We start from the raw sequence: 26,207 nt of genomic DNA, 5'->3' as shown, positions 1-26,207 counted from the left end.
ATCTCTAACAGAATTAAAAAAACCTGAGGAATTCTAATCCTTCCTCGCTCTATGCTAAGCTAAAAGAAACAGCTTATGGCTTCATATATCTTTTAAATATAAATATATATATATATATATATATATATATATATATATATATACTCAAATGTAATATGCACATGAACTTTAATGTCATCCCAGTCTTAGTCCGTAGAGTTCAATATTGCTTATCTATGGGGGTTATCCACAAAGCCTTGGCGCAACGTAACTTTTCTGATTTAAGTTACTCCGCCGCAAAATTCCAAAGTTAGGTGCCGATCCACAAAGCACTTACCTGGAATTTTGCGGCGCTGTAACTTAAATCCGTCCGGCGCAAGGCGTTCCTATTCAAATGGGCGAGTCCCATTTAAATTAGGCACGCTCCCGCGCCGGACGTACTGCGCATGCTCCGTCGGGTAAATTACCCGACGTGCATTGCGCTAACTGACGTCGCTCCGACGTCATTTGCTTAGACGTTACCGTAAATGGCGTCCAGCGCCATTCACGGACGTCTTACGCAAACGACGTAGAATTTAAAATTCGACGCGGGAACGACGGCCATACTTAACATGGCTTAGGACAACTAGGGCTTAGCCCTAGTTTTACGCGGCGGAACTCGACGTAAACGACGTAGATTTAGAGCGTCGGGCCCGTCGGAGCGTTCGTGGATCGCCGTAACTGGTCATTTGCATATTCTACGCCGGCCTCAATGGCCTCGCCACCTAGCGGCCGGCCTAGAATTGCATCCTTAAGATCCGACAGTGTAATTCAATTACACATGTCGGATCTTCGTCCTAACTATGGGAAACTGAGTCTGTGGATCAGTTCCATAGTTAGGACCAGGGATACGACGGCGTAACAGCAGTTACGCCGCCGTATCTCTTTTGAGGATCTGGCCCTATGTCTTTATGGACCTCCCTACAGACTACAACTGGGATGCCAATAAAGGTCATGTGCGTGTAAAGGCAGGTGTCCCAATACTTTTGAAAATCAAGTGTATTTAGCATACAAATTTCTAGGTGCTCCCTCTAGTGGCTATCTTGTGCAGTTGAGGAATATTATTAATAGAACAGTCAATGTGACTTCCTCCTAACATTCTCTGGTGGTGAATCAATCACTGCCAAATAAAACCCATGCACCAATAAGTGCTTGGTGAATGTCAGACTTATTGATTGATAAATATACCCGTGTGACAACATAAGCAGCTGCCCATAGATTTACACTGAGAGGAGCGGTAAAGCACAATCAATGCAATGTATTACCAAGCAGGAAGAACAAACGTGGCTGCACCCATGTACTTATTTATTTTAACACTGTAGAAACAAGATGTTCAATTTATAAAACATTCATTGCATAAATGTTAGAAACATTCATGCTAACTGAACAAAACTTAACCAAATATTTTGAATAGATTAAGTCCTCTTTCATTCGCTCCATCTAGTCACTAAAATGTGGTATGTTTTCTCATTGCGGTATTTCAGGAATCAATACCGCATTGTGGCCACTAGATGCAGCTGATAATACGCTATTCAGAAACAAAAGGGGAAATTTAGTTCAGCTTGCAGGAATACAGTAAAACCTTGGATTGAGAGTAACTTGGTTTGAGAGCGTTTTGCAAGACAAGCAAAATGTTTTAATACATTTTGCTTTGATATACAAGCAATGTCTTGATATAAGAGTAGCGTCATGTCACAACTGAGTATAAAAATAAAAGAGAGGAGCCTCTAAGTGTAGCAATATGGTTGCATTTAATGAAGGTACAATATTTAGCAACTTATTGTTACACTTAGAGGCGCCTCTCTTCTCTTTTATACCCTAAAAAAATGCTTTGATATACAAGTGCTTTGGATTACATGCAATACAAGCAATACACATTCCTTTCAAACAGCAAACTGGCCATAAAATGATAAAATGTTTTTGGATGTGTCATGCTTTTTGAACAAGAAGCAAAAGAGTTGCTAATAAAGTTATTAATTGTATATACTATTTTCTCATTCTTTCATGTTTAATCATGTTTTTAATCCTTTCCATTTAGGGTCTTCCTGGCTTCTCTGGCAGCAATGGTCCCCAAGGCAAAGAAGGCCCTGCTGTAAGTTTCTGACATTTTTATTGAAGGGTACATCACAATGACATGGTTCTCCAGCCTGGGAAAAGGGAAATGTCCATTAGGCGGTGACTATCTCCAAATTAGTTGCAAGGTCATGCAAGGGGCTATAGCTTCTATCATCAGTTAAAGTGGTAGTAAACTCTTTTACACCACTTGTACCTACAGGTAAGCCTGTAATAAGTCTTATCTGTGGGTACTGTAAATATCTCCTAAACTTGCCCAGCTTAGGACATATTCAGAGAAATAGGATTTCCGTTTAATCAGTACAGTTGTCGTCTGAAAATACAATACAAATACAATACAACACATCAACGATATTCTCCTGCGCATAGGTATAGTAGTCCAAATCAGAAGAGCACTCTGTAGTCTCTCTGTCCGTGCCAGACAGGATTCTTCTCCCTACATTAACCACTCAAAAAATACACGCCAAACCTGGCAGAGCACTGCTATTCATTAGCACTTCCCTCAATCAAAATGGCCACAGAAGGTCACTGGGAGTTGTAGCTTCCAATCAGACAGCTCCTTCTCCTGGGACACGTAGGGAGGCTGCAGGGGAATACCATCCTCTTAGGTTTTCATCCCTGAGCGGCAAGGTGCCACGTGTTGGGTGGATTAGAAGTACACCTGCCAACATACATGTTTGCCCTATGTAAACTTTTGTAGAAGTATCCTTTGTTAAAACGATTGTTCAGTTACTGGGTCCTGTTTGTAGACAGCTTAAGAAGGGTCTAGGGACTGGGTACCAGAACTATTGGAATAAAGGACCCCATAGGAGCAGAAGACGAAAGTTAGATGAGCACTTCTTTGTTTTCTTTCTCCCACGGTTTAAACCATTGATGGCTAGCTGTAAGAAGAAGGATTATTTGTTTACATTATCTATAATCTGAAAATTAAAGACCTGTACAATGGAAAAACAATTAATGTCAAATAGGCTAAAAAGTTCTCATGATAAAGTTACTGTCAAATTATAGGATAAGATAGGTGTATTCAATACATGTGTGTGAGTTGATTTAAAAAATACCATAAAGGTAACAGTAGAATGTATTACTGAAAATTAAATGATCCTTTTTATCTTCCAGGGTCCCCAAGGTATTGAGGGTCGTTCTGGTGCATCTGGTCCTGCTGGTGCAAGAGGTGAACCTGGTGCTATTGGATTCCCTGGACCCAAAGGACCCAATGTAAGTTACCTCCCCAAGTTTACACTTTAAAAAAGTTAACTTTGTAGCTTACACTGCAAATTACAGGTTTGTAACAGTTCCTAATTTGTTTATAGGGTGAGCCTGGCAAGAACGGAGATAAAGGAAACCAAGGACCTTCTGGAAACAGGGTGAGTGTAAAATCCACACCTCGTTAATATCAAAAGGCCTATCCAGTTTGCTGCAAATTGAGTAGACTTTAATCCACATCTTGAAGTGCACCTTTGCAGAAGTTAAGATTTCAAACTTCCTTTTTTAACTCAAAAAGGTGTAATAACAATCACCACATACAGTGAAGGGGTGGCATGGTTAGGAACCACTGATACTATAGTCATTGCCAACTCAGCCCTAAGGAGGTAATAGCTCCATTTAGCTGCATGTTGTATATGGGTTTTTATACTTGGCAAAAAGGACTATTTTACTACTGTTATGATATTTAGGAATAAAAAGCACATGATATGGGCACTATTAGTAAACTTTAAAAGTACAACGCTCTAACAAAAGATATTGCCCCCAAGAAATTGCAACACCACAATATAATACATAAAAAATGTGAAGGCCAATATCTGTCCAATATCCTTAGAGCACACGCTAAACTACACTTATCAACAATAACCTACTTTTTCAATCTTTGTCTTTAGGGAGCTCCTGGACCCGATGGAAACAATGGTGCTCAAGGACCCGCAGGTCTTGGTGTAAGTATTGACTCTCCATTGTCTATCTTCTATGACTGGAACTTATTTACTGACCATACCCATTTGCTTTGAGAATGATGTAATCCATTAGGAAGTAGTGATCTGTCCGAGACATTTTTCTAAGGTCTCGTGATGTCATGTGTTCATGAAGAAATGTTGATCCACATAAGCTAGAATAATGGCTGGCTAAATGAAGTCGTTTCCTGTAGTCTAGATAATCTTTATGCCAAACAGAAGAAATACCTTAAAAGAATACAAACCCTGAAACCCAAAAAGATTTAACAAATATATACATTTTTTGTTTCTCCTATAGGGTGCTAATGGCGAGAAAGGTGAACAAGGTCCCTCCGGTGCTCCAGGTTTCCAGGTGGGTTTTTCTCTAATCATCCTTCACATTAAAAATGAATTCACAGATGTAACAGGCATTTTCTAACTTTTTTAAAGTCGGGCGTTACTGAAAATATGACTATACATTTAAGGTGCGGGCTGTGTGTCTACACGATTGGCACATAAAGGAGTATAAACATAATTAAAACACTGCTCTAGACTACACTGTCACAAAAAATAGGCACTTTTCAGCTGTGTTAAATGTATGAGATAATGTTTAATGTATAAAAATTTTACATTATTAGGCAATTGCTTTTTTGTGACACAATAAAAAATATCCTAAAAGCCCATTGTAACCATCCTCAATAGTGCTATTAATAAACAGATTCTTTTTGACACATTAGTTAAAGGAATGTACACAAAATATACTCTCATCAAACATATATCTTCTGTTCTCTGTAATATTGCCTATGATTTCTAACACTTTCTTCCTATTGGCAGGGTCTTCCTGGTCCTGGTGGTCCTCCAGGAGAAGTTGGCAAACCCGGTGAAAGAGTAAGTTCACTTTTTTTTTTTTTACTTTACTTCTACAAAGTCACCAATATGCACATATACAATAGGACTAACTTGGGTGGAAACCAGTAACCTACTGGAATGTTTTTTGGGTTGTTGGTGGGAACCAGAGAACCTGCAGGAAACCTAACATGGTGAAAATATGCAAACTCAATGCAGTTAAGGACTAAGTGAGAACAGAGACTACAACCCCCCCCCCCCCCCCCGCTACATAGTGCAAGTCAAGAGCACTAATAATTTAATACCCTGCCAGTAGTATTAATTATTAGACAGATATCACAGTATGTCAGTCATTAAAACTGGCCATATATGATAGCATTTAAATGTCTGTACACAATCTAATCAAATTATCTATTTTATACTAGAGCATATAAATATAACCCTTTGCAGTCTATGGGCACATGCATGTGTGTGAACAGTTAAGTCCCTAGTAATACGCATATCTATTATAGTCTATCTGTGGTAGGCTGTGTGATCTAGTTGGAGGAAACATTCAGACCTTTGTAGGCCCTCTATAACCCTAGATGATGCTCCTTTAGTAGAGCCTGAAGGTTGATTATTTGGAATTAGTTTATCAAACCAAAAGCCATTGATTCTTCAGAGGCACCCATGGTACTCTGTGGTAGACAGTGTGATCTAGTCGGATGAGGGAACATTCAGAAGTTTGTAGGCCCTCTACAACCCTAGATGGTGCACCTTTAGCAGAGCTTCGAGGTTGATTATTTGGAATGAGTTTCTCAAACCAATTTCGATTGCTTCTTCAGAGGCACCCATGGCACTCCCCACTTTCTCTCTGTGCTAGACTGTGTGATCTTGTTGCATGAGGGAACATTCAGAAGTTTGTAGGTCTTCTACAACCTTAGATGGTGCTTCTTTAGTAGAGCCTGAAGGTTGATTATTTGGAATTGCCATTGCTTCTTCAGAGGCACCCATGGCACTCCCCACTTTCTCCTCCATTATCAGAAACACAATTTCATCAAATGAAAATGTGCACATTAATAGAAAGATCTTTTCTTAGAAAGATTGTTCAGTGTGCATAGAAATCATCTAATATATTTAAGCTAATTTAAAGTGTAAATACATTTTACATGAGGAAGTACTTTGCAAAATGAGCTTGATGGTTGTCCACATATGTAAATCTTTGGGAAAAGCTTAAGAGGCTAAGGTTAGGGAATAAAACATCAAAATACTACCTTTTATATTGTTGGCAGGCATGCAGATTCATAAATGAAAGGCAAAGTTAATGTTCAATCTTGCCAGTTGCTGATAAATAATGATTTTGCAGTAAATTTGTTTCAATCTGTTTCATTAGTGAGCTTTACAATGCAAGAGTAGCATTTCTAAACTTAACACTAGTTGAGGAAACGTGTTGTCATACTTGGAGCATTAAATAAGGCATTTGAAATTCAGTAATTGTTCCTTAAGTAGTTAAGGATCAGCTCAGTATGACCTAAAAGGCCCGTTCCATTTTCTTAATCCAGTTCTTTGGTTCATCTAGAACTGGGTAGACAATAACTCCTCTTGTGTGTTTTTTTATAGGGTGCTCCTGGTGACTTTGGTCCTTCTGGTGCTGCTGGTACTAGAGTAAGTATTTATTTGCTACAGAAGGCTTTAAAAAAATGATTTGATTATATACTTGATAAATTGAGAGTTAAAAAATGTGTTCCCCTAATTTTATTTATCTCAACACAGGGTGAACGTGGTGCCCCTGGTGAAAGTGGTGGTGCTGGCCCTCATGGACCTTTGGGATCCCGTGGCCCATCTGGAACTCCTGGACCTGATGGACAAAAGGTATTTTGGTTGTTGTAATATAAGAGATATAAAATATTTGCTTTGAAATAAAGCTCATGAGCATTACAGGTGTAGTTTAATCAGCAGATCATACCCTCACCTTTCCCCTTTTCTGACTTCTTCAGATTTAGGCCCAAATTTATACTAAAATGTTGTTACTACTTGTCAGCACCCTAACAAGTCTTCCTGCAGTTATCCCGATCTGTTGCTCCTGGTTATTACTCAGCATACTCTCTAGAATCTGTTTCTGACCTTCACCCCTTTTAATGACTCTTGATCTCTAGCTTGGTTTCTGTTATCCACGTCTGATCTGTTGCCCCTGCTTGTGATTCATTTTACCTTCACCTGCCTGTCTCTTGCCCTGGTCTTCTACTTGGTCCCCGACAATGTCCCTTGGCCACCTGCCCTTTCCTGTGGCTTATTATCAACTGTCAAATTCTGAACTACATAATACAAGACACAAACAATGAACTGAACAGGTAAATATATGCCATGGGACAGGCTAGGTAGCCAACTGGAATTGGCCACATCCATAAGAACTGTAATATTCATAAGATGAGTAGAGATTATGGTGCAGTTTGCGTAAATCTGCATGCAGAGTCACAATAAAAATGCATTGTCTTATGCTCCCAAAGTGACCACAAACTCCAACTCTAGAGGTGCAATGCTTTTAGATGTCATGCAATCAGTTAAAGTTCTTCTAAGCAACAAAAAAAGGTAATCTGACATGTCATCTTCAATAAAGCAACTTTATTTAGACAACAGGCTGCTCTTACAGCTGCTGTGAGAGCAGCTTGTTTGTTCAATAAAGTTAATTCCTGAAAGCGGACATGGTGTGTGGCCCACATTTATGGATGTTTCTGCATCACAACATTAATTAACATGGCTTTGCTGCTCAGGGACCAAGAATAGAATGTTTTTAACGTTATTGGTTGAGGAAAGTGGAATGCTGGTAACCACCACTGCATATTAATAATGAAATGATGGACATATTTGGCAAAACAGCCTTTATTCTACTTTAGAGAGTTAATGTGTTATGTCTTCCTCATACCTAGGGAGAGCCCGGTGCTGCTGGTTTGAATGGAGGCCTTGGACCTTCTGGCCCTGCTGGTATTCCTGGTGAAAGAGGTACTGCTGGAACTCCTGGAACCAAAGGAGAGAAGGTAAAATAAGAGAAGATACCCAACAAGTACCACCAAGTATATGTCAATTTTCTTCACCTTAAAGAACATTAACCTTACTTATTACTTTCCCAAAACCATTAAACCTAACATTAACAACACCCACACCCCTGCCCCCCGAAACCATTGTCGACACTCTAATTTGTTTAAGAAACAATATATATATACATTAAAAAAAACCAGTAAGCTCATTGGCTGGGTTTACACACAAATAGAATATACAGAAAAAAACATCGCAGTGTCTATTCTTACTCCACAGGGTGATGCTGGCAACTCTGGAGAATATGGTCACCCAGGAAGAGATGGTGGTCGTGTAAGTACATTTTATTTGGTATTCAACATTAGACACAGAGGGCCTTTGCTTAAGACTTTGCTTTGCTTGTGCATTTTTATATACCATATATATATATATATATATATATATATATATATATATATATATATATATACTGTTTGTAAAATAGCCATTTTCTGGTTGACTTTGCCTGCTCTGTGACAGGGCACAAAGTCTAAAGAGAAAATGCCTAGAATGATTAGAGATAGGCTTAAAGAATGAACTAATGAATTTCTCATGTCTTTTAAATGGGAAGAGAAATCCCAAATGAATAGGATAAGGTGCCCTAGTGAATAGGTAGAGGACTGCCCAATGTGACGGCCTTACTTGATGACTGAATTTACTAGTAAGGGATATGAAACCATGGGAATGGGAAGAGGTGGTCCTATTAGATGCGCAGAAACATGTCATGTGGGTGTGAATATTTGGCCCTGCTGGATTGAAGCCTGGCCAATGGAAAGACGCGGCACTATTGAATCTGCACAGGAGTACCTACTACACGGGAAAAGGTGGTTCTATTGGCTAGATGGAAGACTGCTTATTTAATTTATTTGCTGGGAAAAGGTGTAATTGGTATATGGGACAATTTAGTCCTATTGGCTGGGAAGAGGTGTATCTGGATCAAGGGAAGAGACAGCCATACTGTCTAAGAGGAGGCAGATCTACTAGCTAGGAATAGGTGGTTTTGCTGGTTGGGAAAAGGTGTGCCTGGTAAATGTGACAATGTGATCCTACGGGTTGGGTAGAGGTATGACAAAGTGGTTCCAATTGGCTGGAAAGAGGCGTCCATGGTTATTAGAAAAAGTTAGTCCTACTGGCTGGAAAGTGGGGGTCCTACTGACTGGGAAAAGGAGCATCTGACTGATGGAACAAGGTCCTGAACATAGTCTGACTGTTTAAATTACTGGAAAAAAAAGGATGTAGTATCCATGGCGACACTATTTTAATATTTTAATTTGTCTTCTTTAGGGTCCAGCTGGTGCTGCTGGTGCCCCCGGTCCATCTGGTGGTCCTGGTGATAGAGTAAGTACAATTCTTGGATGCAGCGGAACACTGCAGCCTCTATTTTGTAAACCTCCAGTAAAGACATGGGAATTACTCTGACCCTGATATCTATTTTGCCTTTTTAGGGCGAATCTGGTCCTGCTGGTCCCTCTGGTCTTTCTGGTCCTCGTGGTACACCTGTAAGTGAAAAATACAAAATTATATTAATATATGTAACTTAAAAGTAGCAAGTGGAGTCTGCCATTTTGTGAGCAGAATCAGTACTTACCAATAATATTAATCAATGCTTTGAGAGATGTTGCTAGTTCCTCATTATGATACATTTTGGTTCAGTTTTTTTAAATGGCTTGTTATAGGTGTTTGATACAGTTTGAAATATCAATATTTTCCTGTTTTGGCTCTGTGCAGGGTGAACGTGGTGAAGCTGGTCCCGCTGGACCAACTGGTTTTGCTGGTCCTCCTGTAAGTAATTGACTTTTAAAAAAATTGAAATATACACTTCTTTTCATTGTCCCAAGGAAATCATTGTAATTAGCCTTTTTCAATTACCTCAACAGGGTGCTGCTGGTCATGCTGGAGCTAAGGGAGATAGAGGACCCAAAGGTCCCAAAGGAGAAGGTGGTTCCCCTGGTCCTTTGGGCGCTCATGGCAGCGCTGGCCCTGCTGTAAGTTATTAAATCTATAAATACATTTAAAATATTTACCATACACTTTAATACAGAGGCACCAATAAACGGGTCTAATATTTAATTGTTAAAGATCTGAAAGACTGAAATGGATGGTTTGGCTGAGGTTTAGAGTAGGTTGGTGCAAACGTCTGTTGGCTGTTCCAGAATGGCACAGAAATAGTAGGACTAGAGTAGACACAGGCTCTGGCCTCAATGGGTTAGTGGGTTAGGTAGGATCTAAAATGCAATATATATATATATATATTTTTTTTAACTAACAGTGATAATTACCCAATAATTTTGTGTAAATTAGACTAAACCGGCATTATGGGTACAATTAGGTAAATGCAGAAGGTATTGCTTTTGCCTCCTGACTTAGAAGAACAGATTAAAGTTTTAGAAAACAAATATGTTATACAAAAGGCACTATAGTAGAATTGTTGTTGCTATTTAAAACACAAGCAGTGACAGACAAGTTTGCATATTTTACTGGGGGGTACTGGCAACAAATGCACATAATTCAATGTGTTCAATGTTACTTACGTTGAATAATGCAGTCATTGCTGGAGTTCAAGTAACCTACTGACCTAAACCCATAGGATTAAGTCTTCAACCAAAGTCAAATATGGCCATGATTAAAAAGTTCTGTCCTTAATATTATGCTTTTTTCTCTCTATAGGGTCCAAATGGTCCCGCTGGAAGCACTGGAGCTCGTGGTGATGCCGGTCCCTCTGTAAGTCACTTACGTTGGTCCTTCTGTTAAGAAAAAAAAAGAAAAGTCACTCAAGTTTGTGATTTTAAGAAGCTAGTGATACTAGCTAGTATACTAAATTATGAATCTTGAGAATATATATTTTTTTATCCATAGGGTGCTACTGGATTCCCTGGCCCCGCTGGTAGAGCAGGAGCTCCTGGACCCTCTGTAAGTACACTTTCTTCTATAATAGTCTGTTACTGGTAACTGTTTTTTATGCAATGACTGAGAAAGGGAATATGAAATGAGAGACACAATGTAGATTTGAAGTCATGTACCCTATTTAGAAAGTTACCCAAAACCCATTATTTTAAATGTGGATCTTACCTGGTTTCTTTATAAACATTGTCACTGAAATTGCCATAATTAAATCCTTGGATTCCTCCCTGATGCTGTATATCCCTGTTAAACATCTTATATTATTTTCATTACATATACCTGTAGCACAAACGAGGCATAAAGTTTAAGAGGCATAAAGGAGGGGACAATAAAAGACACCCCAACTAAAAAATCAAATGCCTATACTATACGTTAGAATGATCTCAGACAGTCCTTGAAAGGGTGTGCCTTAGGAAACATGGGAATGAAGAAGATTGATGATGAAAATTCTGAATTTTTAGCTTCATAGAACTCCCACCTTTAAAGTTCCTGATGACCATAAAATACCCAACATTACTTGGGAGACATTCACATAAAACACAAAAGTTTTGAAGATATCACTGACATGATGCAGTCCCCACATTGGGTGCTCGCCCCGGCATGCCACCACAATGTAGTAATGTGAAGAAAGTTGGCAGCACACCAAGCTATAGAGATGCCAAATCTTTATTCCATATGTTAATTGAGGACAACCCAAAGACAGAGTGGCTGGAGCTGTTAATGCAAGAATGCAGGTAGCAGTAAAGCACCCAACTGATGCTCTTACAGACCAATTTGGGCTACAGTTGCAAGTGTAGTTATAAGTTTTAGATTTTATTTATATAGTAAGGAAAGGTTAAACCCTCTGTGAGGTTTTTGAGTCACTATTGGGGAGATTTTCCACAGGTGGCCATTTTTAACAAGGAAGAAAGTGAGGATAAATCCAAAAATATTAGAGATGCCCCACAACCAGAGGTGAAGGGAAATCTTCCAATGGTTACACCTGTTTCAGGAAATGTTTTCCAAACTTGAGTAGTTTTCCTCTGGGACCGAAAGTGAAGGTTTTTTCCCCAATGATATGCAAACAACCAAAAATAAACCTTCCCTACTCTATCCAAAACTAAAAAAAAAGTTTTGGTTTTATATACACTATAAAATAACCATACAGTATAGTAGTCTGGAAACTCTTCTACAGACAATACATAAAAAACTGTGGACCTTATTTGTTAAAATGTCTGAGGGAACACATGTCTCAGTGATTAGATATCTATTGTCATGCTCCAATGTTGCAGTGAACAAGGATGAGTATCAATTGAATTGGCTGCACTGGGTAGAAACTTCCATAGAGGAAGCTCAGTGTCATCATTTTGAATACAAAAGTCATATAAGTATAAAAATAATTCTAGTAAGCCCATCCACAATGTGCCAAAACTGGACAAAACACCCATTTTCAGATAGTAAAATCAGTTATCTGCAGCTGCTAGTTTACGCAGCCAAACATAGCTCAGTTACCTTTCTGTGATTAAGATGAAATGTTTACTTTGAAGTAAGTATTAAAATTAACTTTTGCAACAGTTTATTAACTCTGTTATTTATTGTTGATGTGTTTCACTTGCATTTGTTTTACAGGGCAATGTTGGTCCTTCTGGCCCAACTGGTCACCCTGGCAAAGATGGCGCAAGAGGTCCTCGTGGTGACTCTGGCCCTCTCGGTCGTCCCGGTGAACAAGGTCAGCATGGCCCATTAGGTCTTGCTGGAGATAAAGGCCCATCTGGAGAGGCTGGCCCTGCTGTAAGTAATAGTGCCATTACATTGAATTGTTGATGTTAAAACAAAAGGAGATCAACTTAATTAACTAATAGGGATGAACAAATCTGCCCGGGATTGATTATCTGAGGGTTCAGTGAATCTTGTTTAAAATTTGGTGAACCTTAACTTAGCGGCGAATTCCAATGAAAACTATGGGAGGCAAATCTTGTTAGTAAGCTTTGGCCTTTTTGGGGCAAATTGAGGAGTTTTTTTCTTTTAAGATTAGGCCAGCTACAGATCCCTTAACCTACCACAGTGCTTCCCAGCTCATGTAGTGCCCCCCAACATTTAACAGTGGCACACAGTGACCCCAGGCCCCCTCAAAGCTCTAGCCCTCCACAGTGCTCTACCCCCATCCTTCCAAAATGCCCCACCAGCTTGCTGTGGAGCCTCTAGAACTCCATAGTCCCCCCAACTTACAACAGTGTCCCACAACCCCCTTCAGAAACCTCACCCTTTACAAGGCCACCAAGTCTACTGCAGGGTTCCCTAAAGCAACCCATTCAACATCCCCATCCCCTATAATGACATTCAGCCCCTTCAAGCATTTCAATTGGTATTAACATATTTTTTTTGAGTGAGCATAAATGTATTTTTTATTGTTGGGGTATAGAAGGTTTTAAAAGAACTTACTAGGCCTTGGTATTGAGAACCATTGATTTACTGGATTTGATTAAACAGTATCAAAACATTTTTTCCTTTATTTTCTCCTATTTATGGAGTAGCAGCATATCAACCCTCCATAACATGGGGAAGGTGTTTTGTGGTTCACAGAGGTGAACTAGGCAGAGCCGATAACATTTTTTTTAAAACACTGCATAGTGCACAGGGCAGCACTGGATTTTTCATCAGGTATTTCTTGCACTTATCGACCTGATATTACATTGTACAAAACCTATTCAGTGATTTAAAAGGCCAAAATGGAGCAAATGAGGGCAGCTCTTTGTTAGAGTTTACATCATTTTTTTATTTGCCCAGTGCAGAAATATAATAGTATAATGAAATCGCAAAAGTAATAACATTTTTATATTTTGTATTTCCAAATAGGGTCCCCCTGGTGCTTCTGGTCCATCTGGTGTTCTCGGTTCTCGTGGTATTGTTGGTCTTCCTGGAACAAGAGGAGAGCGTGGTCTTCCTGGTGGAGCTGGTTCAAACGTAAGAGCATTAATTAACCATATTCACATTTTAAAACCCACAGCAAACAAAATCATAAATGTCCTTTATTTATTTTATTAGTGGACCAGGAAGTGACCACACTTGAGAGTACGATGTTTAAATGATTTTGCCATATACAGCATATGTTTAGTGTAAAAGAGGATTGCTTGGTCAAGCCATGCTTCTGGATGTTGAAGTGTTTCAATGACCACTCTCACTTCATTGTTCAGCCAGATCGTTTTTTCGGCCTGGTATTGAAGTCAAAATATATGGGGTAATTTTAATTTCTGATTATGGCAATTTTCTTGCAGACACTGGGCCTGTGTATGGGAGTTTTATGCACACTGGCAAGTGTCTTTCATGTGCTTTGTGCTTGCATTGGATCTCATTTGCCCCAAGGCTCTTTAGAGATCATTATTGAAATGTTACAGCCATTATTAAAAAGTATACCAAACTTAGCTAGTGTGTACTACACAGGGGTTCACAATAGTGACCTCATGCTAATGAATCCAAGGCAAACTACAGCACAGTTGTCAATGTGCATATCCTTATTATATCTATAGCCCAAACTTTTTTTTTTATGTTTTGGATAAAATAAGACCCCTGTCAAATTTTAATGCTGTCTGGGGAATTTAAACATTTTTGATTCATCCTGGAAACCATTGTTAATGGGACACAAAGTGATGGAAGATCCAAAATGTTACGGTCATCACCAAAGCAGGTGGTGAAGAGGTATCTTCCAATGTAGACACCATAATAACAGCTGACCTTGGAGGGATTCCTTTTACCTACTGTTGTGTCTCTAGAAAATGAAATGTAGGAACATTTTCCCAATGGGACAAAGGAAGCAATAAATAAATTAATTAATTAATTAATGGAAACATTTTTATTAATTTATTAATTCCCTACCAACAAGACAGAATATTTGAATTCTACCTGTGACAATAAGATTGAGGTTAAGGAACAAACATCAAATAGCATAATGAAACAACAAATATCAGTTCTTGTTGTTTATAGGTATGATTCTTTTAGAATAGTAATTTCCATTAGGAGCATCACAATGAACCTTTTTGGTCTTCTTCTGCCTTTATTGCTTTCTTCACAAAGCCCAAAGGGGAAGAACATTCCTTTATTCGGAATAGTGCATGAAGCCATGCAGATAATTATTTTATTCCCCAGAGTCAGCTGTCCATCCAAAGCTACTGGTTCACCACAAAGATACAGTCTAATATTTTAAAGAAATGTATTCCAAACTGCATATAGCTGTTTCAGAGTTATTGAAAACCATGGCATCTTTGGAGTAGGGCTTGGGGAACAAGAGAAAGTATATATAGATAGCTTATGGTGGGCTGAAAGGAACCAGTCAACTTAGGTTAACCGTTAACAATTGCCATATGTGCTTTGTAATCTTTTTGAGAATAGGCATCAACATCAGAACAACATTTTCTAGTTTACTCTGTAGCCTTTGACGTTAATAAGTTGGACTGTTGAGAAGGTTAAGTCTCCTGTATAATAGACAAAGTTTGCTTTTATCCTCTTTAGGGTGAGAATGGTCCCTCTGGTCTTGCTGGTTCTGCTGGTTCTCGTGGTCCCCCTGGCTCTGTTGGTTCTCCTGGTCCCGTTGGTCATTCCGGAGAGGCTGGTCGTGATGTAAGTAGTAAACTAAAATCCAGAGGTTTAAAATACCTATAAAGATCTAGTTTGGTAATATAATATTAGTTAAAAACAGAAGAGGAATGGAGGTGAGAGACAATATTAGATAAACATTTGTGGATCAATAATTTTCTTAGCCAATGTCTTCTATTTCCTGGTATGTAAAAGTTGCCCATTTTATAACCAAACTGGAAAACCGTGAATTCTTAGGTCACCATTTTGTGTAGGTATTATTTTTGATTATTCTTTTAAATGTATACAAGTCTGTTAAAGAAAAAAAGTAACTAAAGTTCTTGTTTGAAAGTCCTGGATCTTAGTCCTTATTCTGGACAGGACCTCTTCAGATGCTTACACTATAAATATGTTCCCTTCTCAGTGCTTGTAGGTATATATTTTGCCAGCTTAGGTAAAATTCCATTATTTTTAGATGCCCCACTTACTTCCTTTGTTCTCCATTAATTCTATACCACCTGCAACATCTCAAAGGCAACAGCCCACCCACAGAATTGGTGGATTAAGGGGGAAGGGGTAGCTTTGGCTACCTGGTTTACTACACAAGCATTATTACTGTAGTTTTAATCCCATGGACATTAACAGGGCCTTAGGATCCTGCCTACATTGACTTGTGGATGTTTAGGCTCTGTTTTCCACTCATTGATGATTCCTTCAAATTACTACCCAAACCGTTGCATTGAAAGTTAGTTACTTGAACTGCCCTGTCCACCTTGTATGTTGGTATTCACAATACTTATTACAGCACTGTAAAACAGACAGCTCATTTATGCATAAAAACCAACAGAAATCGTAAAAAAAAAAAAATTTCTCCATTTTATTGGGTAGATAGGAAAGTGTGCTACACAAACTACAAAATGCTCACATTTAACAAACTTTTTCTTTAGATGTTTAATCAATCAGTAAAAAAGATAAAGTATATCCTAATAACTAACTACATCCAGGTGCTTTGTGGTTACTGTCACTCTGCTTTTCTAATAACAGGATGTTTGTTTCATTAAAATTAACATATTTTATATTTCTTTTACATTTTAGGGTCACCCTGGTAACGATGGTCCTCCTGGTCGTGATGGTCTTCCAGGCTCTAAGGTAAATTTGACTCACCAAATATAACATGATGTGGCAAGAGCTTGAAACAAAAATTGTCTATAATGACAATAGCATTTAATAATCCAGTTCCGTGGTGTCATATGCTCGACTGAGAGGGAATGAAAGGAAGAAAATATTTGGTTGGTACCGCAGCCATTTCTTCCCTAAAGATCAGATAATGTCTTGGGTAGCTGGACTTGATCAAAAATGTAAACCCATAATAATGTTTCCTGATAACTATCAAGGCAGCCAGAAACTTGCCGGTTTAAATCGTTTTTCAGTACTATGGAGATGTCCCATTAACTCTACCCAAGATCCCTTTCTGCCCCACTACCATGTTCTGTAGCATCTGCATTTTTTTTAAGGTAACTAATGACCTGTAGGATTGATGGTCATATATCAGCCAATTCTTAAGACTACCATTTCTGCCACCTTAATTTCTAAATAAGTTGTTTGACCCAAGAAGAGTTTGAATGCTCTCTGTGGCTCAAGTTAAACATCTAAATAACATTCTTCTTCAGCTATTCTCCTTACTGCAACTGTAACATTCAATGTTGACTTTTAGGGAGAGCGTGGTTACCCTGGAAACACTGGACCCGCTGGTCTTGCTGGAGCTCCCGGCCCAATGGGTTCTTCTGGAGCTGCTGGTAAATCTGGAAACCGTGGTGAAGGCGTAAGTTGACTGCATTTATACATTTACAATTTGTTTATCATGTATAGAGAGTGATATTGTATCAGAACAATAACTGTAATTCTTGTACATCATATAGATAAAACCAAAACAGGCAGATTATTTTCAGGTCTCAATGTCTTAGAAAGAGTAGATAAATGTACTTACCTTACAGGATATAGGAAATTGGCAAACTCCAATTTTACATTTCGTTGAGAGGTATCTTATTTACATTAATTTTATACATTGCTCCAACATTTCCTTAGTGGCAATGTACATATGCAATAACCAGAAGCACACGTGCGTTATAGCACATAACAAAATATGTAAATGCCTTGTTGTTGAAGTAGTGTGATATAGGTTTCAAGTATTAGTGAGACATTAGTTTACAGGCAATCTATATTACAGCCGGTGTTCTTAAACATTCAGTATGCCATCGATGATGTAGTAGACCACATGACCAGGACATTTTTGCTTAAGGGATCAAATGGGTATTTGCCCTAGGCATACTACTGCTCAAAGTCTACTCTTAAATTAATTACAGGGGTGTTAGATTGGAAAACAGCAACCGATAACAAATAGGTGGTAATCCTTGATCAGACAATAGTTTGTGACTTGTTTACTCTATATACCATTTTATTAATATTTTTCTCTATTTAGGGTCCATCTGGTCCCGTTGGTGTCACTGGCTCAGCTGGTCCAAGAGGTCCTGCTGTAAGTATCTAATATACTGTATATTAACATTCAAAATCTTGGAATTTCGTTTCCTGTTTTACTCTACCTCTTGAACCTTTCATTGAGGTTGCAGTATGGGTGGTCATTGTGGATGATCTTGCCACAGGAGTTTTTAGCCTTCCAAATTTCAACCATAACTAAAATCAGGATGGCGTTGGGAGAACCTTTAAAAAATACACAGAAGAATTAGTGTATGGAACTAACAGCATCTATAATAGGGAATATTACTTTAACTATAGGCTGAGAAAGGATGGGAAAAAGAATTGGTGTTTGTGATTGTTGTAGACCAGGTGTCTCAAAATTTCTAAACAAAGAGCCAGTTTACTGTCCCTAAGAAGAACTGGACTGTGGCCAGTGGAAGAAGTAAAGGACCCAAAGTTAGTGGGAATAAACAATGCCCCATATTTGGTGTAAGTCAGAGGAATGACTCCCCATTGTTGGTGTCATTGGAAGGAATTATGCCCCATCATTGGTGTCATTGGGCCCCATTGTTGGTGTAATTGGGAGGAATAGTGCCCCATCCTTGGTGTCAATTAGGGGAATTATGCCCCATTGTTTGTATCAGTGCATGGAAATAGTGCCCCAAGGGCCATATAAAAGCAAGCAAATGGCTACAGCTTGGAGACCACTGTTGTAGACTAAACATGATCAGAATGGTTTTAAATAAGAAACCTATTAAGTATTTGTCCTAAGGAACCTTACAAGATGCTAGCAGGTAATGGAGATGAATTTGGTGGGCAGTACAGAAGTCTATATAAAATTGACTTCTTGTTTAATGGAGAAGGGTGTCATCTTTCAGTTTATTAAGGTTAATATAACAAATGTTTTGGGTGGAATGAAGAAACTGATTCAATATACTGGCAAAACTTTACACATCCACTACAAATTATTAATCTATTTCAGAACTATCATATGCCTCCTTAAAATCATCCAGTTGATACCCACTCGCATGACCTTTGCCCTGAGTCCATGTGTATTTAAAATGAGCCATGAGCATATCTAACCACCTTTTACTTGTAGGGTCCACAAGGTATTCGTGGTGACAAGGGTGAGGCTGGAGAGAAAGGAGGCCGAGGTCTGGATGGTCGCAAAGGACACAGTGGTCTGTCAGGTCTTCCCGGTGCTTCTGTAAGTACAAAGAATAAAGTCTTTATAAATTATTATACATGCAAGTAAAAACATGCAAAACAAAAAAACAAAAAAACCCTGAGAGCAAAGTAAGTCCAAATACTACTAGGTTTCATTTATAAAGTCACAAAGGAGATTTCAAAATGAACCAGCCTATCATCCAACGCTATACGTAGGGAAATAAATACTTCAATAATGTTTTGCATATAGGACCGGTAAAACAGGCCTCTATGCCAGCCTTAGTTCCCACTAGAGTCGAATAAATGTTGTTTTTATAAAAATGTAGATGTGTGGAGTATGTTAAACTTTACCTACATCTTCATTTAATTACTTAATTTTATACCACAATATTCCCATTTTTAGAAGATGGGCTAGAAAATCTGATGGATCTGGCCATATGGCCTTCCACTTTCTGTCTTGTCTATGGTTCCTTATTACTTAGTGTATATACTGTAGGTTTAATTTAAAGAACAGAATTAGGTAATTTTTCTGCTCATAAAATCTTTTGAAAATTGAAGATTCAGTAGAACAACATATTGCGTGTAACATATGAATCTCTAAGACGTTTTACATCTAGATCAGAATCTACTCTTGGTGCAAATAAGTTCCAAAGGATGACCCCCGTCCCTGAATAGATAAACTCTTTTGTTATCAAAGTATTATAGAGAACTTTAATTATCAGTGTTCCTCTAGTATAGTGTTCCTTAATTATAGTCAAATTTTCCTTCCAAAGTCACAGAAAGGCAAATTTAGGCAAATCCAAAGGGGTAGTTCTGGACTGGCAAGGAAAATGGAACAACCCCCAGACAATATAGAGAAGACATTTCAATACTAAAGAAACAATGCCCACGACACCAAATTATTATTCCTCTAATTCCGAGAGGTTAAATGGCTTTATAATAATTTACCGCATATTATATTATTATATGACAGGTACAGGGACCATGTCTGGAAAAAAATATGGTTGCTGCCTTAGCAACCATATTGTGCTGAAGTGCGCACTTTCAATTTCTGGTTACTTTAGGGTTAGCCACAACCAGTGGTTCTATCATAATACAAAGTATGTTACATTCCAAAATTTTCTTTATTTACCACTTTTTATCAGTGCTTTTTAAAACATAAATATTATTTTCTTGAACTGTAATGTATATTGCAATGTAAAGTTTTGCAAATACCTTTTGGCCATTTTTAAAGCCCACCTCTAGTCAAAAATCTTTCCTTTAGCTTTGGATAGCGTTGGGAAGACTTAAACTTTGTCTAGTTATTTTTTCTGTCTGTGACCCCCATTGGGGAGATTTTCCCTCACTTCCTGTCCTTGAGCCATCCAGGCAAGGAATTGAGAGAATGTTAGTCACCAGTAAAGGAAAGATCGGACATCATTAAACATTAAGTTCTAACTCTTCCCCACTCCACTAAAAAATATATTTTGTTTTAAAAAAAATTGTCTACATCCTTATTGAATACATTTCCTATCACTTCCTGTCCTGCCAAAATGTAATTTTAAATCTCCCCAATAGAGAAAAAGATGACAATAAAAACCTGACTGAGGCTCTAGCCCCTTCCCTCTCTATTTTATCAAAAAACTGTTTTGGCTTCAAGTCATATGTTTTTGGATATTCTATCTCACAAAACTAGGAATTCATTTTATTACATCTAAGTCAAATTTTAATAATACATTTTCTCTTTTTCCTTCAGGGTACTCCTGGTGAGACTGGTCCCTCTGGTTCTGTTGGTCCCGTTGGCCCAAGGGTATGTAATGATCAGTCAACAATGTCAAATCAGAGGCACATATTTGGGTATTATTTATTCTTTTATTTTTATTTTTTATTAATGACGCAATTTTTTTTTTATTCCAGGGTCCCTCAGGTCCCTCTGGTCCTCCTGGCAAAGAGGGTCGTTCTGGACATCCTGGTGCCATGGGTCCCGTTGGTCCACGTGGTCCTGCTGGTTTCACTGGTCCTGCTGTAAGTAATTTTTTTAATTTAAAAGAAGAAGATCAAATGTGTCTTTCTTCAGGAAACTTTTGATGTACTATTCAATATAAGGCAAACAGAACTCGAGGCAGTCAGCATGTTCCTTGTTATTACAATTGAATGCAGCACACCAGATTGGTTCCCAGTCCTGCCTTTCCCTCTCCCAGTCTAAATAATGCTGTATATGAGATTGCAAAAGGCTGACTCCAAGTCAAATTGAGGTACTTAAGCTTAAAAAACAAATGCAACAATATAACAATAAATACAGAGCTGCATTCGTTTTTAATGTTATATCTGCCTGTGATTGAGCTTTAAAGCCATAGTGGAAAATAGTAATTGTAATAGGAATGGTGAACAATTATCAGGGATTCTTATATTTAAAATCATGTTCTCACATTTAATTTTTTTTAAGTTTGCAATAACTGGGTAGTTTGATGTCTTACAAATGCAAAAGCAAAAAAGGAACGAAAGTTATGGGTTGAAATAATGCTTATAGATGAGTCAATAGCCTTTAGTGTAAAAAAAATAATTAGTGCTAATTTTTGATAACTGTCTCTTTAGCATGTTGTTTTATGGGGCAAACAATTATTAGGATGCTGTTAATGCTAGTATTTACACATAATTGTACAACTGATGCCATTGTAATAATGCATAGGGTGAGTTTCAAGTTTAGGGGATTGAGTTCAAAGGTTAATTTAGGGTTACATTAGTGGGCTAGCCAATAACATTTGGGTTAAGTTTACGAGTTAGGTTGAGTTTATTGATTAGATTTAGGGCCAATTGGGGGTTTACGTTCAGGTGAAGCTTTTAGGTGACTTGTTTTACTTGGGTTGTGATATACTTAATTTTTGTATGGAATAAATTAGTTCTTTACAGAAATATAAATGAGATGATCATAAATTAGATGGAAACAAACAAATCAAAAATGTGCTGGTTCACAGACTGTGTAGGATCACAGTAATTGCTATAACTATTTCTCCATTTTTGTTTTTTGTTTCTGCAAATCTAAAGAAGATGATGTAGAGTGTAAAGTAGAAGGATGGCTTAATTAGATTTCATATTTTCTATTTAACACATAAAGTGCATTATAACAATAAAACTTCAGTATGTATTTACTATTTTTTTTGTAAAATTTTAGGGTCCACCTGGTCCCCCTGGTCCTCCTGGTCATGCTGGTACATCTGGTGGTGGATATGATGGTGGTGATGGCGGTGAATACTACAGAGCTGACCAGCCTGAACGCAAACCTAAGGATTATGAAGTTGATGCCACTCTGAAATCCCTGAACCAACAAATTGAGGTCATCCTGACCCCAGAAGGCTCCAGGAAGAACCCTGCTCGTACTTGCCGGGACTTAAGACTCAGCCACCCCGAATGGACAAGTGGTAAGTAGAAAACCTGCCAAGATTATATCTTAGCTTTTCTTAATATGTGGATAAGGTGATAAGATAGGTTTCAGGAGAAAGCTCTCATTGCAACCAATAATCATAGTAAACTTCCTTTCTAGGATTCTACTGGATTGACCCCAACCAAGGCTGCACTTCTGATGCTATCAGAGTCTTCTGCGACTTCTCCTCTGGCGAGACTTGCATCCATGCCAACCCAGATGAAATTACACAGAAGAACTGGTACATCGACACCTCCAACAAGGAGAAGAAGCACCTCTGGTTCGGCGAGACTCTTAACGGAGGCACACAGGTGGGTCCAATTTCTAGTCTTTGTACAGGCATGGAACCAAAGAAAGTTTCCTTTGAAAGCCTTTATTTAACAGTCTGCTACAGTTAGAGTGTAAATACATGTTGACCTGACATCTATAACTTGTATGTAGAGCACAATCTGAACTAAAACTCTCCAAACTACCTTAATTTAAACAGGCTATAGAATAAGCTTCCCATATGCTATAAAATTAGGTTTAGTAGCCATCTGTTAAAGTTCTGGCACATTACATATTTTTTTGCTGAGACTTGTCTATTCTTTATTAGCCCATACTGATGTAAAGCCTTCATATAATGTGACCTCCATTATGTATTTAGGAGAGACAGAATAGTCTCCCTTATTGAGAAAATCTGGGAGGTTCGTTGTATGCTTACCTGGGTCAGCAAAGGCCAAAGTTGCCCAGGTGGGAGAACCAACAGCACGACTGTCCAACAAAAGTTGTGGCACATGAAACTGCATAGCAGAACACCAAAAAACACAGAACAAGGATGTAAAATAACTAACAATAATGTTATAAACCTCTATTATTAGCCCAATACACTCCAAAGTAAATATGTGATGGCTAATAATAGTTCTGAATAGTAACAGGTTTATGACTTTCGATCTTCAGTATACTATTTTAAGTGTATGTTTATCCATATATTCAAGCTAATTCATTTTCCTTCCCTTCAACAGTTTGAATACCACGACGAAGGAATCACAGCCAAGGACATGGCCACTCAACTCGCCTTCATGCGCCTGTTGGCTAACCAAGCCTCTCAGAATGTCACCTACCACTGCAAGAACAGCATTGCCTACATGGATGAAGAGACTGGAAACCTGAAGAAGGCCGTCATACTGCAAGGATCCAACGATGTTGAGCTGAGGGCAGAAGGCAATACCAGATTCACGTACAGCGTCCTTGAAGATGGTTGCACGGTAGGTCAAGGGGCAAAACAATACTGGTCCACTATAATCAAAGTGGAAAACATTTGGTGGAACATTTGTTTGGTTTATTAAAGTTTCAGCCCAGTAGACCACAGTGGGCTGACATGGAGACATGTAGGGTGAGGCCGCTCTTCATCATTTATTCACCTGGGCTGGTTGGCAGTAGCGGTGATCCTTTCCTTTTTATATTTACTAATCCCATGGATTGGTATTAAAACAAGCATGCACCCCATGTTCTGGGCGACAGGGATGTGCTTTCACCCCTACCTTGAGTGGCCCCATAAGCAATCAAACAGCCTACTGCTAGAGTCAGCTCTAGGCTTTTCCTTTTTATAGGCCTTGGATGCTCCAAGGGTCAACTGGAGGTTGTAAGTGTCCCTGCCTTTCTGCTAGCTCTTCCTGTTATAATCTCTATATTATGAATTAAAAAGTCCAGCATTGAGAGTGGAAGCCCATCTAATTGCTATATCTACAACTCATGATATAGTGTGATGGTTACTCTGAAGAGTGCTCATAAAGCCCCAATGGCAGAGAGCGCTGATCGGAGCTCTCCCCCTGTCAGAACACAACAGCTCCTCTGGGGACATCGCTTGACTAACCTTACATGGTTAGTACAGTGGCTCCGACCAGAGCTGTCAGAAAAAAACTGTAGTGTCTACTCGACTTTACACTTGTAGTCATTGGGAAAAATTACGCCTTAGGCCCCGTACACACGACCAAACATGTCTGCTGAAACTGGTCAGTTTTAAGCAGACATGTTCGGTCGTGTGTTGGCCCGAGCGTGCAGGATTCCAGCAAACATTTGCCCGCCGGGCCTTTTCCCAGCGGACAAATATTTGTGGACTTGTTTTAAAACAGTCCGCTGGAATCCTGCCCGCTCGGACATGTTCGGTCGTCTGTACAGACCTACCGTACATGTCCGAGCGCCCGCCATCCCTCGCATGCGTCGAATGACTTTGACGCATGCGTGGAAGCATTTAACTGGCAGGCCCGCCCACGTCGCCGCGTCATCAACGCGGCGACACCGTGGACAGGCCCCGCGTATTGTTTACGCGCGGATTTCTGTACGATGGTTAGTACAGCCATCGTACAGAAAGCCCCGGCCAGACATGTACGGTGAAAACGGTCCGGCGGACCGCTTTCATCGTACTTGTTTGGTCGTCTGTACACGGCCTTACAGATAGCTAAATAGATCAATGGTGTCAGTGGGAACTTATCTGAGAGGCAGAACTTGCTCATTGTTCAAGGAACCTCTAGCAACCTCTGGAGAAACTCTAAGGATCCATGGAACCCTGGTTGAGAAACCTTGCTCTAGAATCTAATTGGGTGGAGGGAACTTATTCAGAGATGGAAAAAGGAAATGCTTTGTTATTGAAAAAACTGGCTTCCAGATTTAGTAAATGGCCCAATTAAAATTTAGGACCAATAACTGATCCCATTTTTATCTTTTCCTTTCAGAAACATACTGGCGAATGGGGAAAAACAGTCATAGAATACAGAACCAACAAGCCATCACGTTTACCCATCCTAGACATTGCACCTTTGGACATTGGTGGTCACGATCAGGAAATCGGATTGGAAGTTGGCCCAGTCTGTTTCAAATAACATGAACTATTAAAGTCCAAAAAACTAACTTAAGAACCATCCTCTCTTTGCCTTGTTTTATTCACAAAAACGAAAGCTGACACATTCCATGTGTTTTTCCAACCGTCAACGTGATTCCACCTTGGGCAAAAGAGAAGGAACAATAAGGGAGCATTGTGCAATGCAATTTAACACAAGTCAACGCAAAGTTGGAAGTCTTCCACGAGTTTAACATCACGTTTTGGAAAGAAAATAATTGTCAGCTTTTGTAACAAAAAATGAAAAACCCAAATAAAAAAAAACGTGAAAACTTGCACCATTTGTGGCTTTTTGAATATCTCTAATGGAAGAAGTGAAAAACCAACAACATCTATAGGTTTTAAATACCTCAAAGTATCATCTGATTTCCAGCAAGTCAAAAATGGTGTTGAGTGAGCAATAAAATTGTGCAAAGGGTGCTAATTAAGGTACTTGAACATATTCAATGGTGCTAATAAAGCTTGACATCCAACTTTTTTCATATCAAGTTGTATTGTGTTAATTGTCTGGGGTTGGTGGCAATTATTTGAGAGAGACTAAAAGCTGTGCCCAGAAGCCAGTAAAACGCTTGGAATGGCCAATCGTTCTAAAATTCAGGTGTTCACTCTATCTCATGCTATCGGAAGACTCATCACCTCGACTGGGCTAAGGGAGGTTTTTTTTTTTTTTTTACGTGTTTGTGTTTTGTATATGTGAGATGTTTTAATAAATTGTGAAAATTAAAAAAAAAAAATATCATGTCCAGTGCTCACAAACAATTCATTTTTGGATAGGTAAAAATGTTGCTTGTAGATGTTTGGGGGCTTCTTACTAAAGTGTATGAAAAGCAAAAATGTTGGCCCGGATTCAGATAGGAGATACGACGGCGTATCTCCTGATACGCCGTCGTATCTCTAAGGCCGGCCGGTCGTATCTATGCGGCTGATT

At 38.8% G+C, this 26,207-nt stretch overlaps 1 protein-coding gene across 2 annotated transcripts in view; it reads left to right on the top strand.

Annotated features, from left to right (window-relative positions):
• COL1A2 (collagen type I alpha 2 chain) overlaps window positions 1-25,763 on the top strand; it is a 53,605-nt gene extending 27,842 nt beyond the window's left edge. Inside the window, exons 23-51 of one of the 2 annotated variants that reach the window (XM_040352319.1) lie at window positions 2,057-2,110; window positions 3,208-3,306; window positions 3,402-3,455; window positions 3,966-4,019; window positions 4,333-4,386; window positions 4,848-4,901; window positions 6,459-6,503; window positions 6,612-6,710; window positions 7,766-7,873; window positions 8,151-8,204; window positions 9,195-9,248; window positions 9,356-9,409; window positions 9,639-9,692; window positions 9,788-9,895; window positions 10,578-10,631; window positions 10,767-10,820; window positions 12,420-12,581; window positions 13,647-13,754; window positions 15,297-15,404; window positions 16,455-16,508; window positions 17,074-17,181; window positions 17,839-17,892; window positions 18,934-19,041; window positions 20,737-20,790; window positions 20,898-21,005; window positions 22,153-22,399; window positions 22,522-22,712; window positions 23,406-23,648; window positions 25,116-25,763. In XM_040352319.1, coding sequence (XP_040208253.1) covers window positions 2,057-2,110; window positions 3,208-3,306; window positions 3,402-3,455; window positions 3,966-4,019; window positions 4,333-4,386; window positions 4,848-4,901; window positions 6,459-6,503; window positions 6,612-6,710; window positions 7,766-7,873; window positions 8,151-8,204; window positions 9,195-9,248; window positions 9,356-9,409; window positions 9,639-9,692; window positions 9,788-9,895; window positions 10,578-10,631; window positions 10,767-10,820; window positions 12,420-12,581; window positions 13,647-13,754; window positions 15,297-15,404; window positions 16,455-16,508; window positions 17,074-17,181; window positions 17,839-17,892; window positions 18,934-19,041; window positions 20,737-20,790; window positions 20,898-21,005; window positions 22,153-22,399; window positions 22,522-22,712; window positions 23,406-23,648; window positions 25,116-25,262 — 2,745 coding nt within the window. In that variant the 3' untranslated portion in view covers window positions 25,263-25,763. The remainder of the gene's footprint in view (window positions 1-2,056; window positions 2,111-3,207; window positions 3,307-3,401; window positions 3,456-3,965; window positions 4,020-4,332; window positions 4,387-4,847; window positions 4,902-6,458; window positions 6,504-6,611; window positions 6,711-7,765; window positions 7,874-8,150; window positions 8,205-9,194; window positions 9,249-9,355; window positions 9,410-9,638; window positions 9,693-9,787; window positions 9,896-10,577; window positions 10,632-10,766; window positions 10,821-12,419; window positions 12,582-13,646; window positions 13,755-15,296; window positions 15,405-16,454; window positions 16,509-17,073; window positions 17,182-17,838; window positions 17,893-18,933; window positions 19,042-20,736; window positions 20,791-20,897; window positions 21,006-22,152; window positions 22,400-22,521; window positions 22,713-23,405; window positions 23,649-25,115) is intronic. The other variant, XM_040352321.1, reaches the window with a different exon arrangement.
• The last annotated feature ends 444 nt before the right edge of the window (window positions 25,764-26,207 follow it).

Source organism: Rana temporaria, chromosome 5 (assembly GCF_905171775.1).
Source record: "Rana temporaria chromosome 5, aRanTem1.1, whole genome shotgun sequence".
In the NCBI taxonomy this organism is placed as follows: Eukaryota; Metazoa; Chordata; class Amphibia; order Anura; family Ranidae; genus Rana; species Rana temporaria.
Note: the sequence above shows the minus strand (reverse complement) of the source record. Positions and strands in the feature narration are given on the sequence as shown.